The sequence below is a fragment of the Dipodomys ordii genome, unplaced genomic scaffold, assembly GCF_000151885.1.
Source record: "Dipodomys ordii isolate 6190 unplaced genomic scaffold, Dord_2.0 Scaffold11, whole genome shotgun sequence".
NCBI classification, from domain to species: Eukaryota; Metazoa; Chordata; class Mammalia; order Rodentia; family Heteromyidae; genus Dipodomys; species Dipodomys ordii.
In genome coordinates this window covers 12,731,607-12,745,913 of record NW_012267227.1, presented here as the reverse complement: position 1 = coordinate 12,745,913, position 14,307 = coordinate 12,731,607, and the positions used below count along the sequence as shown (strand labels likewise).

The following is a 14,307-nucleotide window of genomic DNA, read 5'->3' as shown; positions in this document are numbered from 1 at the left end:
CAAATAAACTAATCGTGGCTCTTAAGTACAATTTCTCTTCTTAAGAATTCGCATGGTGGGAGCGGGGAGGCATGAGAGAAAATGAGGGATCCTTACGTATGTAACTGTAATCCCTCTATACCTCCCTTTTACAAGAAAAATTTAAAACAAAATTAAATGTAAAAAAAAGAATTTGCACTTTGGGCAAATGATGAAAGAGGTGATATCAAGCAAGATATAGTGTGATTGTTGAATGGTAACTCCTTTGTACAACTACTTAACAGTGATAAAAATATTTTAAAAAAAACAAAAAGTGAATGAGCACATGAGAGAGAGAGAAAAAAAGAATTTTCATTTCAACCAAGACCTTGGGCAATGCTGTTGCTGCAGTCTATGCAACATACCCAGAAGAGCACTGAATTAGGTCTAATGGTCAACCTCTCTCAAACCCTGATCAATGAAGAAAATGCATTTTCTACTCCATTTATTATAAGCCCAACTCTAGGGTATTTTAGAATGTTCTTCCATACCATCTGAATCCCATCTAATAGCTAAAACAAAAACAAAAATGGATATTAAGTATCTTGTTCAAAGACACATACCTAAAATAACAAACAAGGATTTGAACCCAAGACTGAATCCAAAGCGCAGTCCCTGAACCACTCTACTTAGAGAACTGTTCTTGAAAGCCTTCGGTGAGAGGCTTAATGTACTCACCTGTGCATGATCTCTGGTCAGGCATCAGTGCAAATCCAGGCTGACAGCTACATTCATAGCTGCCTTCTGAGTTGGTGCAGAAGGTTTCACAGCCGCCATTCATTATGCTACATTCATCAATGTCTAAGAAAAGCAAAATGAGAGCGATATCACCTTGTGGTATAATCTGAATGTTTATCTCTTGCAAAATTTAGGCTGGAATTTAATTACCATTATAGAAGCATTAAGAAGGAGGGCCCTAGTAAAATGATTATCCCATAAGGGCTCCCTCAAAGGTAGTATTGGTGCCAACCCAAAAGAATGAATCTGTTCACCTGTTGCACTTTCTCACTCTCTTGGGAAGATTAGAAAGAAGGTCCTAACTTCATACCAATACTTTGATATCGGACTTTCCAGTCTTTAGAGTTGTAAGTCTAGTGAATTTCTATCGGTTACAAATTCTCCAGCCTAAAAGGCTCTGTTGCCATAGCACAAATGGACTGAGATAACGTCTTCTGTTTATGGCAATTCTCTTGCTTACTGATTCAGTTATAGTTTTGAATTTTCAGTTTAATTGACTGGCTGAGCTTCCAACATTTTTTTTTTTTATTAGAACCTTAGTTGAAGTTCTGAGTTGTCCTGTCTCAGAAGAGACATGTGAGACTTGGCAGTCCTATGTGATATACAGTCAAAATGAGGCAAAAACTGGCAGGAAATAAGAAATTGATGTAGGGAATAGGAAAGCCCCAGAGCCTTCTGAGCCACGCTTTGCAGCATAATTAAACCTACAGCCGACGCAATCAGGAAGCAAAATATTCGTCCCCACAAAAATCCATTTATAAGGAGGGTCATACATAGCCTCTCCTCCAATGCAAGCTGTGAACCTTCCCTTGACTTCTCCCACACAGCTATCCTTTGAAGTTTTTAGCTGATCTGTGCCGCCTAAGGGCAGATATCTCACCCTGTGCTTTTTTCCACAGCCCTCATTATGTTTAGCTTATCTCAGCGCTCCTTATCACTGGCTGCTTTGCCTTAGCACGCCTGCTGGTAAACAATGCATGTGCTGGTGTTCATCATTCAAAACAATAGGCATCAAATTACACTTATTCTAGTTAAAACATCCCACACCTTTCACTCTACTGGTTCTTTAAACCAGATAAACTGGGTTAAGAGCTAAAGATTGTGATCTACTGTGAAAAGAACTGAAAGGGGAAATCAAAAAGAAACAAGAAGTCAAAGCAGTGATGAAAACTGAACTCTCAGGTTGCCTTACTGGAGAGTTGTGGAAGAGAAAAGGGAAGTTTAGAACTCACCAACACAGAAGAGCCTGTCAGGAGTGGAATGATACCCAGGATTGCAGGCACATTGATATTTCCCTATGAGGTTCACACAGCGACCATTGGGACAGAGGTTTGCGCTCAGCTCACACTCATTGATGTCTGTTTAGAAACCAAGAAGAGTAAACATGAAAACATGAGCTTCTTTTCAAATAAGTTATTAATTCCATTACATTATTTTCACATGTAGATATGATGGTGCTTGGATCGTATTCAACACCTGCTATTTCCCCCTTCCAGTTCTCCTGGCTCTCCCAAGCCCATCCCTACCAAAAGAGTTCCTCTGATTCAGACAAGATCTGACTCCGGCAGAGAGGCCTGTCCGTCCTCAAACAAGTGATCTGAAAAATCTTTCTCCTTACCAATACACGCAGAGATGTTTGGGGACAGCTGATGACCAGGTGGGCATTCACAGCGGTAACTTCCCTCTGTGTTTATGCAAGTACCTCCTCGGCACAGGAGAGGATCTCTCTGACATTCGTCAATATCTGCAAAATGGAAGTCGGACAAGTTGAAGAAGGTGGTGACATCCTGTTCTACTAAAGCAAGCCATTCTTTTTACTATCCATCAGAGCTGGGAGTCCTCAATGCGAAAGGCTTGCTCCCTTCTTGGAGAACTGTTGTCTTCCTCATTCAGCTACACCTGGGAAGTAAGAGGTGATAGCCCTCTCCCAAGATAGTAGCCACAGTAAGGACTGACTGAGTTGGCATGAAAGCATCATACCCTGACTTTGTCTCAACATGAGGACAACTCTCTGGTACAATTCATACTATAGAGCTCTCGATAAAACCAGAGTAAGGCTGCAATGCAGGTGAACTCTTGGCTTCTCTTCCGATCCTGAATTGGCCTGCATCTCCAGAAGACTGAAATGGGATCCCTACTACAGCTCATACCTAAATCGTACTCAAGTCACTTCATGGTACAGGTGTCAGACTCACAACTTAATTGTCAACGTCACCCACAATCCTCCAGCACAAACTCCCCAGTTCATTCCCCTCACCAGTCTCTTTCTGCCCAGACTGACTCACTGGTTGGGATACAAGTGTGGTGGGTAGCGGGAAGAACCTGGGACAAATGGTCTATGACACAGAACCTTCTGGAATCCTTTCCTTCCCGTGCTGACCAAATGACTACACACTTACCCATGCAGTTCTTCATCATCATGAATCCACTCTCATAGCCTTCGTCACACTTGCATTCAAAGTCCCCGGGTGTGTTCACACACTGGCCTCGGCCACACAGGTCCGGAGAGATGCGACACTCATCAATGTCTGGCACAGAAAGAGGAGCAGCAGCGAGTGAGTAGCTATGTAGGGAGCGGGAGGGGATTAAAAGGCTGTCCCCCTTCTGGCCCCTGGAGGCCTCGTCACTGACCTGTGCAGTTCCTTTCTTCGGAATCAAGAGCAAAGCCACTGTCGCACCTGCACTTAAAGCTGCCAATGGTGTTTCGGCACTTGCCGTGGGTGCAGAGGCTGGGTATCATCTTGCATTCGTTGATATCTTCAAGAAAAAGAAAATGGATGTGGATGGGTTACCAGTTAGGAGGTCTCTGTGTGTAATGGTTTTTTTTTTAATTTGTTTTTGTTGGTAGTGGGGCTTGAACTCTGGGCCTGGGCGCTGTCCCTCAGCTCTTCAGCTCAAGATGAGCGCTCTACCACTTGAGCCACAGCGCCACTTCTGGTTTTCTAGTTGTTTATTGGAGATAAAGAGTCTCATGGACTTTCCTGCCCGGGCTGGCTTTGAACCGTGATCATCAGATCTCAGCCTCCTGAGTAGCTAGAATTACAGGCATGAGCCATCAGTGCCCGACTGTATAATATTTTAAACTCTGAAGGTTGGAGGGTCCTGACTTAAAAGAGTCATTTCAAGGGATATGTGATGATATAGGAAACATAACTGTAAACATCTCCTCATGTTTTCATGGTAGCAGAAGGGAGAAGAAAGGAAGGAGAGAAAAGAAGAAGAGGAGGTAAAGAAGGATGAGAAGGGGGTTGGAGAAAGAGAGATCTATACTTTTCTCCATAAAGGTAACTAAGTGTGTATATATATATATATATATATATATATATATATATATATATATATATTCCCTATTTTTCTGAGTTGATTTAGTTTTGAAGTTCAGTATATAATAACTGGGTCCAGAGATTCAAAGTCTTACATGAGAGACAGCAGACAAAACTAAACAACCAAAACTAAGATAACCAATTATCCTTTTTTTTTTCTATATGCTCAAGTAGATAAGCTCTGTTTCCTTATACATAAAAAGCTAACTTGATTTTGGAATTCGATTAAATCTATAACTTCTTATTTTTGACATGGATTTCACATGCTGGTAGGAAAAACTAAACTAACAGTTGAAACGTCCTAAGTCACCAGAGTGTGATTGCCACAGAAGTAAAGTTTGCTGCTCCATTGTGTACGCTCTGATGGGTGACAGGGCTGCATCAAAAGGTCAGCCATAAGGTCAGGTCACCTGTCTTTGACAGACGGTATTCAATCTTCCCAAAGGGCTACCTTTATTTCTGGCTTAGGCTAGTACTAAGATAAATGTTACCAATTTGATGTTTAGATTGGGAGGTCAAGACCTTCAGTATGTTTTGAGGTGTGTGTGTGTGTACACGTGCGAGTGTGTGTGTATATGTGTGTGTGTGTGTGTGTAACAGTTCACTGTTATAGAATTCAGAAAGCCAAAAATGAAGGGTGAGCAAGTGGATGGTATTCGATGTCTACGGGCTCAGGAGAAGTCAGCTAATCAAGCACTGAAAACACCGGTACCTTTGAAGAAAGGTTTGCCATTGGTAATGTCTTTTGTGGCAAAGCCAGGTCCTCTGGGGCAGAGCTCCTCGTACTCTGGGGTGTTTCTCACAGGACACTCCTCACATTCTTCAGTCCCCCAGGCGGCCCCCACGGAACAGCAGCAGGCATCCATGCGGTGGCGGCCCGCAATGGGGAGAGTACACTCCTCATCGTCGTACCTCAGGAAGCAGGTTTCCAGGCGGATATCTGCCAGAGGAGAGGGGAAGGAGGTGAGCACAGGTATTCCCTTTCACTGCCTCAAATGGCCAACTTGTGCTTGATAAAGTAAAGCACACTTGCTACCTTGCTACCTACATAAGGACTGGAATTCATTGAAGACAGATAGGGTATGTACAGTGGGCAGTCTCGCCTAAGCAAGAACACGAGCGCGTATTGGTGAAAGGCTCCCTGATAACTTCAGGTGGTTCTGATACTTCTCTGGCAGGAAGAGTAATCTGAGAACTCCCATGATGCTCCTTGGTGATGCTTTCTCCTTGTGCTCTGCAGCATGCCTGGGACTCTCCTCTCTAGAGAAGAGCAAACTGCAGCGTGTTGTGGAAACACATCTGAGTTAGTTCAGTCACCACTTTCTCAGACCCACTTCATTTTCGGAGAGGTGGAACGGGGGAGTCCGGAACAAAGTCCGTCTGAACTTGGAACCACATGTCCAGTTGTTTCTGGTTAACTAAATTTGTAACCATACTTAAGAAACGGTCATGACGGGGGTAAAAATGAGTTCCGTATTTACCAAGGCAGATCCTTCCTGTGGCATCCAGAGTCATTCCATTGGGACACTGACATTTGAATGAGCCCCTGGTGTTGACACACAGGCCATTTTTGCACACTCCTGGAAACACTTCGCATTCGTCAATATCTAAAAAGGAAAAAAAAATGAAGTTCCACATTTGTTTAAGATCATCCTACCTTTTTCCAGTTGTAGATTCCTAATCATTCTCACCACAGAAAAGGTCATTCTCAACTAGGTAAGTTCAAATATCTAGCTTGCTTCAGCTAGGAATAGTAGCATTCGGGGGCAACTGAATCACAACTGACCCCACCTGTTAATAAAGATAGGAGAGTTTCTCCGTCAGTTTCAGGGAGATAACACTGGAGTCTTAGAGACAGGGAATAGGTTCTTAACAATAGCTCTCATGGCTGTGAACAACTCAGGAGAAATTTGCAGGGAGCAGATAATTAGCTTTAAGAGGTCGGATATCTGAAAATAGAGAAATAATAGAAAAATAGGAACTAAATAGAGAAACAGAAACCTGGTTTCCCCCGCCCCCAACTGGCAAAGAAACAGCTTGAAGATAAAGCAAAAATTGTGTTTAGTAATAGGAAGGCTGATTGAGAGTGAAGAAATATTGAGAAGCCCTCCACCCTGCAAATGTATAGCTAGGTGTAAGCCGGCAATGGTCTCAGGTTGGCCGGTGAGCCCCTGTGATGGTCCCTTCTTGAGTTACAAAGCCAAAAAAAAAAAAAAAAATGACCAGGCTCACCCAGTCATCATTCATTCAATCTCCCTCCAACGTACCCGTCCTTCCTGGTTTGCTTCATGGAGGGCACAGTATGTACTCTGTGCTTAATTTGGAAAAATATTCATGATCAAGTTAATCCAAAGAGAAGCACGTAATTGCCAGTTCCAAAAAGGAGGGAGCCTTAGGTAAGATGCATACACAACCATGTCTCTATTTCAAAGCAATGACTTTCAAAGCCAGGGATGTTAAAACAAAAATTCTGTACCTTTTTTTGGAGTAGAACTAAATGGGGAATGGATAAAATCTACATTTTTAGGGGAAAAAAATGGTTGTTTTTTTTTTCTGTTGTTGTTGCCATTATTCTGGCCACTGGCATACCAAAATGTGCTCCTAAGCTCAGATAAGTTATTAACAGTGAGTCTGGACCAGAAAAAAAGAGCCAAAGGATTCAGTCATCATTTGGAAAGAAAGACTTTGGGTGGGGGTTGTACTGTTCTTCTTTGTTTTAACAGGGGGGGAAAAAAGAACTTCATTTCATCCCACATATGGGACTAATTGCTGTTTTTAAAATATTTCAGCTGCTGTGTCATGTCAGGTTGCATTAGTCACCATGACCTATATCTATCTTGGACTCTGTGAGAAAGAGTCACAGCAATCTGGAGAAAATCCAGTAGACCTTCAAAAAAAGACGCAGTAGACTATGTCCTTCTAAATTACCCATGACCATGAAACAAACAAACAAACAAAAAACAAACACAGGGCAAACTAAGAAAAGTGCAAGTTTTATAGTCGTGCCAAAAACCTTCCCGACAGGTAGCATCTTCAGAGAGTGATGGTCAGTCTGAAAACATTTTTTGCCCACAGTGATCAGGCACTGGCGCGGACAACATTCTACATGCCTGTGACATTAACATCTGCTCTCAGTTCTCATTATTTTTTTCCTTCTACTTCATCGCAGTTACATGACCCCTTTCTCCAGTTTAAGTGAACACAAGCATTGCTCATACACACAAATTATGATTTATACATAATGAGAAATACCTTCACACTGTGTCCCCTTAATTCTTGAGAATCCTTTACCACATACGGGGTCTGTAGAAATAAAAAATAGGAAAAAAAATATAACAATATCCAGACTTCGTAGTCGTGAAAGAGGAGCGAGCACATGAATGGAGTTTTGTTGTCAGGAATGTGCATAATAAAGTATTTCTGAGATTATAGAGGTAAGGAAGAATAGTAATGAGATGTCTCCTTGAATAAAGCTCAATTCCCCTAAGACATCTCCATAGACATAAAATTGCATTCTGTGATGGTAACAGGCAGGAAACAGAATGCAGATTTCCTTTTTTGCTATTAGCCTGAAGACAGGAATGACATTATGGGACTACTGGGAAATGAATGGGGAGAATACAGCTTAGAACCAGGAGATCTTCCAGCCCTGAAGTATTCACACTACATAGATTCATAATTTATACACTCAAACATAGAATCAGCAAACAGTGGGTCAAGCTCTCAACCCTCAGCTTCCCCCCAAGATTCAGAAGTTCACCAGAAACCCTCATGAAGTTTAGTCATGAATACTGGTTTCTTTATATCAATTATCTTTTTTGGAAAAAAACGCTGAACCTATTTAAAAACTAAAAGCAAAACAAAGCCAGGTGTTGGTGGGTTACGCCTGTAATCCTAGCTACTCAGCAGGAGGCTGAGATCTGAGGATCGCGGTTCAAAGCCAGCCCAGGCAGGAAAGTCCGTGAGACTCTTATCTCCAATAAACCACCAGAGAACGGGAAGTGGTGCTGTGGCTCAAGTAATAGAGTGCTTGCCTTGAGCTGAAGAGCTCAGGGACAGCACCTAGGCCAAGAGTTCAAGCCCCACAACCGACAAAAAACTAAAAAACAAAGCAAACAACAACAAAAATCAACTCAAGGCTTATAGCCACGAGGTTTCCAAGACAGCCCGAAGAAAATGGTGCTTCAAGGAAGCAACCCGATCTAACCACGTTACCAGGCAGAGAAAGGAAAGAACAAATTAACCAAATCACGCAAAAGTATTGCCCACGACATTTCCCTTCTTTCCCATTCAGGACTATGTTCCACTGAGGTCACCAGAGACTCTCATGTAACCTTAAGTAGATAAAGCAGTGGGCTTCCCCATCTGTGCCAAGTCAGAGCCCGATTTCTCTTACCAACTTGGCATATGGTGCAGGGGCTACCCCAGGCAGCGCCAAGGGAAGAGCAGCACTGGGACTTCAAGGTGGCTCCGTTGATGTTGATCTCACACCGCCCATCAATGACAGTCTGCCAGCAAGTGCCCTTGATGGTTTCTGCAAGGAAAAGATAAGGGGAGTACTTCATGCATAGTTAGCAGAATCTATATCAAAAATTCAAACTTGGACATAGGCTCACAGGAATGCATAAAACAAAGGATGATCACTGTTTTTGATGCCACATTCATACTTTTATTTTTTGGTAGTAAAAGCTCAGAATGCAGCAGCATTGATAACCACAGGGGAAAAAAAATCACTCTTGGAAAGATAAATACCTATGCAGATGGTTTTTGTTGGATCCAAGGTACTTTCAGGAGAACATTCACAAATGAAAGAGCCAGGGCTGTTTTTACACACTCCATTAATGCAAGGATTAGATTCACATTCATCAATGTCTGAAATGAAGACAGAGCTGCATTAACTTCAATAAGGAGAAAGAGAAGAGATTACTTCAATTGTTATCATTGCTTCATTTGTTAGCACATATTCTTAGATAATAAAACCAAACTAAATAGCTTTTTCTAAACTGCATGGAAAGCCAAAGTTGTAAGTGAGCTCATCTCCATACTATATAATCCACTGGTTTGGATCTTTTTATTCGGGAAATCTGGAGCCAATGTATATGTGATTCCCAAAGCATGAATTCGATCTGACTGTACACACTCTTTTCTTCATCTATTAGCATAGCAATTAAAATACCAGTTGAAGGCAAAGACAAAAATGAATACTTTCAAATTTTGCCCTTCAGTGGCAAATGAGACACCACTTGCATGCAAAGTTGGTGTAAGTGCCCTTTCGAACCACAGAATCTCAGCTAAATTGGCATGATTATCTAACTTATCCTCATGGTTTATAATGGCATCCCAAAAGATAGTACAAGAAGAGAAATATGGCTTACCTTCACATGTTTTTAGGTCAGGTTTGTATATGAATCCTTTGGGGCAGGTGCAGACAAAACTTCCGGGAGTGTTTCTACATTGTCCATTGTCACAGAGTAGACTGTTCAGGACACATTCATTAATATCTGGAAAGCCAATGACAATGAGAATAAGAATCCAACTATCCGATTGCATTTCTTTGTTCTTTTAGGGCAGATCTTTAAAGTCTAACGGTATAATTAGTTCCACTACAGAGATGTAACTCTTATACCACTGGATTTGCCAATCGTACCTCATTTTAGCAAACCAGGAGCTCAATGCCGTTACCTAAACAAGGTATTTGTGAAGCTTTAAATTGCTAGTCATTATTTAATTTACTTCTCTTTCAACAGGAAGAAAACTTGGGTTTTCTGGAAATCATTGATCTGTAACTTGGAATAACCGCTTCACTGTGTCAAAAATAAGACTAATTTTATTGATTTAGGGAACTGGATAAATATTTAGGGGAAAAAATGTGATTCATTTTTGATAAGTGTTAGTTCCAGCATGGGTATTTCCTCCACAAATAATTCCAACCATCTCCAGTTATATTTACAAAGTATGAAGCAATCTGTTATGTTTATAACTGCCATGGAGAATTGAGACTTGCAATTCAGAGAGCTGAGGAAAAATCCTTGCTTTCAGATGAATAATATGGTTTTCTAAAGAGAAAAATCAATTTGAGGTCTGAACTGTGTAGATAATTCAGGAAATGAAGATATTATGCAGCTTTTTATAACCCTTTTGAGATAAATTACATCCCAGAGCCCTATGGAACAAGCTAGTTATCCACAAGGAATTCTTTTTGTGCACATTGACAGAGTCTGATTAGACAATCATGCGTCAAGTTTTATATCCCTTAACATAAAAAAATTAGTCCTGGGGAATTACATGGTTCACAACAGTAAATAGACTTAAATCTGCAACACATTTGTAAAATAGGGAAACTTGAGTATGATGTTATACTATTGTTGAGTAAGAATATGCTGAGAATAAGGAATGCTAATACTTCCCCCAAGAGTCCTTAGTGGTAAAGAAAGGACATAATAAATCAACGTTTGATGCCCAGGGACAAAGATATGTAGGGAATTTCTTCTCCTGGGCCAGAACACACAAGGGCCATCTGATACTGGATGGCAGGTAGGAGAGTCCACAAGTCATAGGTATTTGCGAAACTATATGAGACTATGTGTTGTACTGAAAGTATGAAAAGAAGGACTCGGTGTTTATCTACAATATATCTGCACACTTCTATATGCCAAATAGTCCACTTTCTTAGGCCAGCGTTTTTCAAACATTGCTTCTAAGATACCACTAGTGGTAATCTCCAAGAGTATTAAATAGAATAAAATATGCTCAGTACAAATACAGTTGGGGTCTCCAAGTTTATCTTAAACTTTCTTAAAATATTACCCTATCCCACATAAGTATTTGCTTATACATAAAATATGTTTGGCCTCCAAATCAAAAAGATGTATCATCTTATGTTTAGTTTTGGCACTTCTTGGCATAGTCCCATAAATAATTAGTTTTGAATATGGATTGTGAAAGCCCAACTTCAGGAAACCTACAGACTATTAGAGAATACTGGTTCTGTGCAGACAAATAGAGAATGTTGGAGAAAACAAAATAATGTCTTGTAGTGACCAGTGTCTTCTCATTCAAATGATGGAGTTAATTACTGACTGGTATCTTCATTAAGAATTGTTAAAACACAAAAAATGGTGTTTGTTAAACTTAACAGAAAGTTGTTATTACTGAAAGTAAGTTGTGTTTTCTCTGATTGAATCAAATAAGTAGTTGGGAACAGAACTGCTTTTCTCAGTGAAAAATAGGGATTACTTTCAGGCCACATGAGAATGAAGCAGAGTATCATTCTGAGACTTTTATAGATCTAAGAAACTTCTCTTTTATAGAGTGCATCTGTTACAGCCCCAATCACAAACGGTCAAGATTCAGTTACGAAAGTATTTGTCTATCCATACATGCATATGTAGTGCTGATGTTCTAAGTCTTAAGCATTCTTTGGCTCAGTCCTATAAACTAGTGAAGAGCATCCTCTTCCAAGAAACATGGAAACGAATGTATGGTGCATGAAACGTCTTAGAAAACAGGTGGAACTTCTTACCAACACAGTTTTTCCCAGTTATATCCACTTCATATCCGGAATTGCATACACATTTGTAGGTCCCCCGGAGATTTTCACAGATTCCATTTGGGCAAATGTCAGGATCTAATGCACATTCATTTATATCTGCATAACCAAAAAGGTTAACAATCAATCACATTCTAAAATAAACAGCTAATGAATTGTTTAAAAACAAACAATTGTTTTTTTGTTTGTTTTGTACAATACAATACATGGAATGACCTTAGGATATCCTTGGGTCAAGGAAAGAAGTTTCATTTGGAAGGGAAACTCTTTTTTTCTTACTGGAGGATATTCTGAGTCAAATCTTACTTCTACCAGTCCCTGAGAGGAACTTGTCATCTAGGTTGGAACTATAGTTCTTAGAGTCAAGCTGAAGAAGATACTTTGGACATCTCCTGGCCTAATTCCCAGGACAGAAATCTGAATCAACTATAAAGTCCAAGTCCCTACCACTAGTCTCCCTACCTCCAGCTGCCTTATTTCCACCTGCCTTCCATTCTGTCACCATTTTTAACCTCCTGAAGCCAAGGTGATTATGTCTTGTGCATGGTTCAAACTTTTGTAGAGTCAGCAACATCCTCAAGATTAAAACAGCAATCCTCTTGTTCATTGGGTCCAAACTTCTCACTCTCCCATTCACCGTGTGTGGAGCACTCTGTGTGTAGTTGTTCTTATCGAACCCAAACCAGGCCCACCGCTTTTGCGTCCCTTCTCCACCCTCAGGAGGCCGAGTCCTCCTCCTCCCTCTGTGCCCTGACAGACTTAGGGGAGATTAAGTGGTGGATGAGGGATGCAGTGTCAGTGGTGACTGGATTGTCTCAAATCCGCCACCGGACTCTTGCAGACATTTTTTTTTTTTTATCTCCAAGTCCCTTAGCAAAACTAGTTTATTCCCCACGAACTCACTACTTTCCCTTCTTTCCTTCTCTTCCCATCTTATCCAGACATAATGATAAAATTAATCATGCTGAATGAACTGACAAATCCATTTAGCCAGTCCACTTTGTTTTTAAAACTCTCTTGTCAAATTATGTTTGTTTATATTCAGAAGAAAATCCCTTCTTCTTTCATCTCATCTGTGGTTACCTTTATTTAAAAAAATTATTGTAAAAGTGATGTATAGAGGGGCTACAGTTACATAACTCCGGTATTGAGTATATTTCTTTTTGAACAGTGTCACCTCTTCCCTCGTTTTCTCTGTTTTTCCTTCCTGATCCCTCTCCCTCAATATTGATCTTTATTTGAATTCTCCCTTTTGCCATTTGTCTTGACCCCAATATTTCTCTGGTTCTACCTCCTACACAAATCACCTATTATTTTCCAATCTACTTGCTGTTGTGATTGGCGCAAAAAAATTTAAAAAAAAGACCCTCTACTGTCATCTTGTAATGATTGGAGCCTTTGACAGTTCAGAAATCTTATAGATTAGGAATAGATAACAGTTCAATCATCCCATATTCCTGAAAGCCCAACTACCCCTTCTTCAGAATGAGCAACCATAGTCATTATGGATCATCCGCAGTCCCCCTTCAATCCCCTGTGGAGAGATCCTAGTCCCTTCAGCTAGCAAGCCCCTCCCCCACAGCCAGCAATCCCAGGGCCCATCATGCCCCAGTGATGGTTACAGGAACTTGTATGACTCCCAGAGACATCATGAGGTGGTTGCCAGAGAAAGACCAGGCTTAGCCTGGCATCAACAGATCAACCAGAAAGCCCAATGGAAAGCACCGGAAAGCCCAATGCTGCCTCTGCACATGCTTAAGGTAGTAAAGTTTTGCAAGGACTCCTTACCGGTGCCCGCTGACGTCATTCCTGGCCCACTGCTGCAGAGAGCCTGGTATTCCGCTGCAATAAATGAACAGATAGTAAATGATTCCCTTGTCTGCAGAACGGGTTGATCCTGCCCTTGGCTTTGCACACATCATTGCCTCACAAGTGAGAAGAACTGAGGTAAAGAGGCTAAGGAAAAGGAGCTATCTCCTGGTGGAGTCATCTTGATATCAAGGCTCTCACTCTAAAGGCTCCATATCACTGAGGAAATTGAAGGATACGAGCGAGTTCGAGTGATTCCTTGTGCAAAAGCACTTTCAGAAAAGAGATTTTTCCTACGAGTTGATTTTGTTCACTTGGGAGCACTTTACACTTACGGTAAAACGTGCCTGTTAACATGTGGTTTCTTAACTGTTAATAAAATTTGCTCCCACCATCTTGGGAATACTATTTTTCCCCCCTTAGTGCTGTTTCTTGTTTTTTGGTTTTTTTTTTTCAGTATAATCGGTTCTTGACATCTTTTCATTTCTCTGCAAATTCTCCAGATTTTCCTCACAAGAACACAGGCATGTGTTCAAGTATGTGTGTGTGTGTGCGCTCATACGTGTGTGTGTGTGTGTGTGTGTGCGTGTGTGTGTATGTCCGTCCTGGTGCTTAAACTCAGGGCCTGGTCACTGACCCTTAGTTTCTTCTCTGAAAGCTGAAAAGCTTGATGAAGTTGATATGAAAAGCAACATAAAGCTGAAGGGAAGACTGTAAGTGAACAATGTAAACTTGTTTTTATCACCAGTGGGAAATGACTCCATATGCAAGTTGCTACACTTGCAGAACAAAAGATGAACTTCAGAGGCTGCATGGCTGTTGTATGTCACTTAGCTGGCTAAAATACTATGGTGGATATTGTCTGTTGAT

The 14,307-nt window shown here is 41.0% G+C and overlaps 1 protein-coding gene across 1 annotated transcript in view; it reads right to left on the bottom strand.

The window, feature by feature from the left end:
• Positions 1 to 14,307, bottom strand: part of Fbn1 (fibrillin 1) — a 199,469-nt gene that overhangs the window by 65,187 nt on the left and 119,975 nt on the right. Inside the window, exons 17-29 of the mRNA XM_013010126.1 lie at positions 13,417 to 13,470; positions 11,602 to 11,727; positions 9,455 to 9,580; positions 8,832 to 8,951; positions 8,476 to 8,613; positions 7,332 to 7,382; positions 5,561 to 5,686; positions 4,792 to 5,019; positions 3,388 to 3,513; positions 3,156 to 3,284; positions 2,375 to 2,500; positions 1,989 to 2,114; positions 697 to 819 (exon numbers count right to left, since the gene is read on the bottom strand). Coding sequence (XP_012865580.1) covers positions 697 to 819; positions 1,989 to 2,114; positions 2,375 to 2,500; positions 3,156 to 3,284; positions 3,388 to 3,513; positions 4,792 to 5,019; positions 5,561 to 5,686; positions 7,332 to 7,382; positions 8,476 to 8,613; positions 8,832 to 8,951; positions 9,455 to 9,580; positions 11,602 to 11,727; positions 13,417 to 13,470 — 1,599 coding nt within the window. The remainder of the gene's footprint in view (positions 1 to 696; positions 820 to 1,988; positions 2,115 to 2,374; positions 2,501 to 3,155; positions 3,285 to 3,387; positions 3,514 to 4,791; positions 5,020 to 5,560; positions 5,687 to 7,331; positions 7,383 to 8,475; positions 8,614 to 8,831; positions 8,952 to 9,454; positions 9,581 to 11,601; positions 11,728 to 13,416; positions 13,471 to 14,307) is intronic.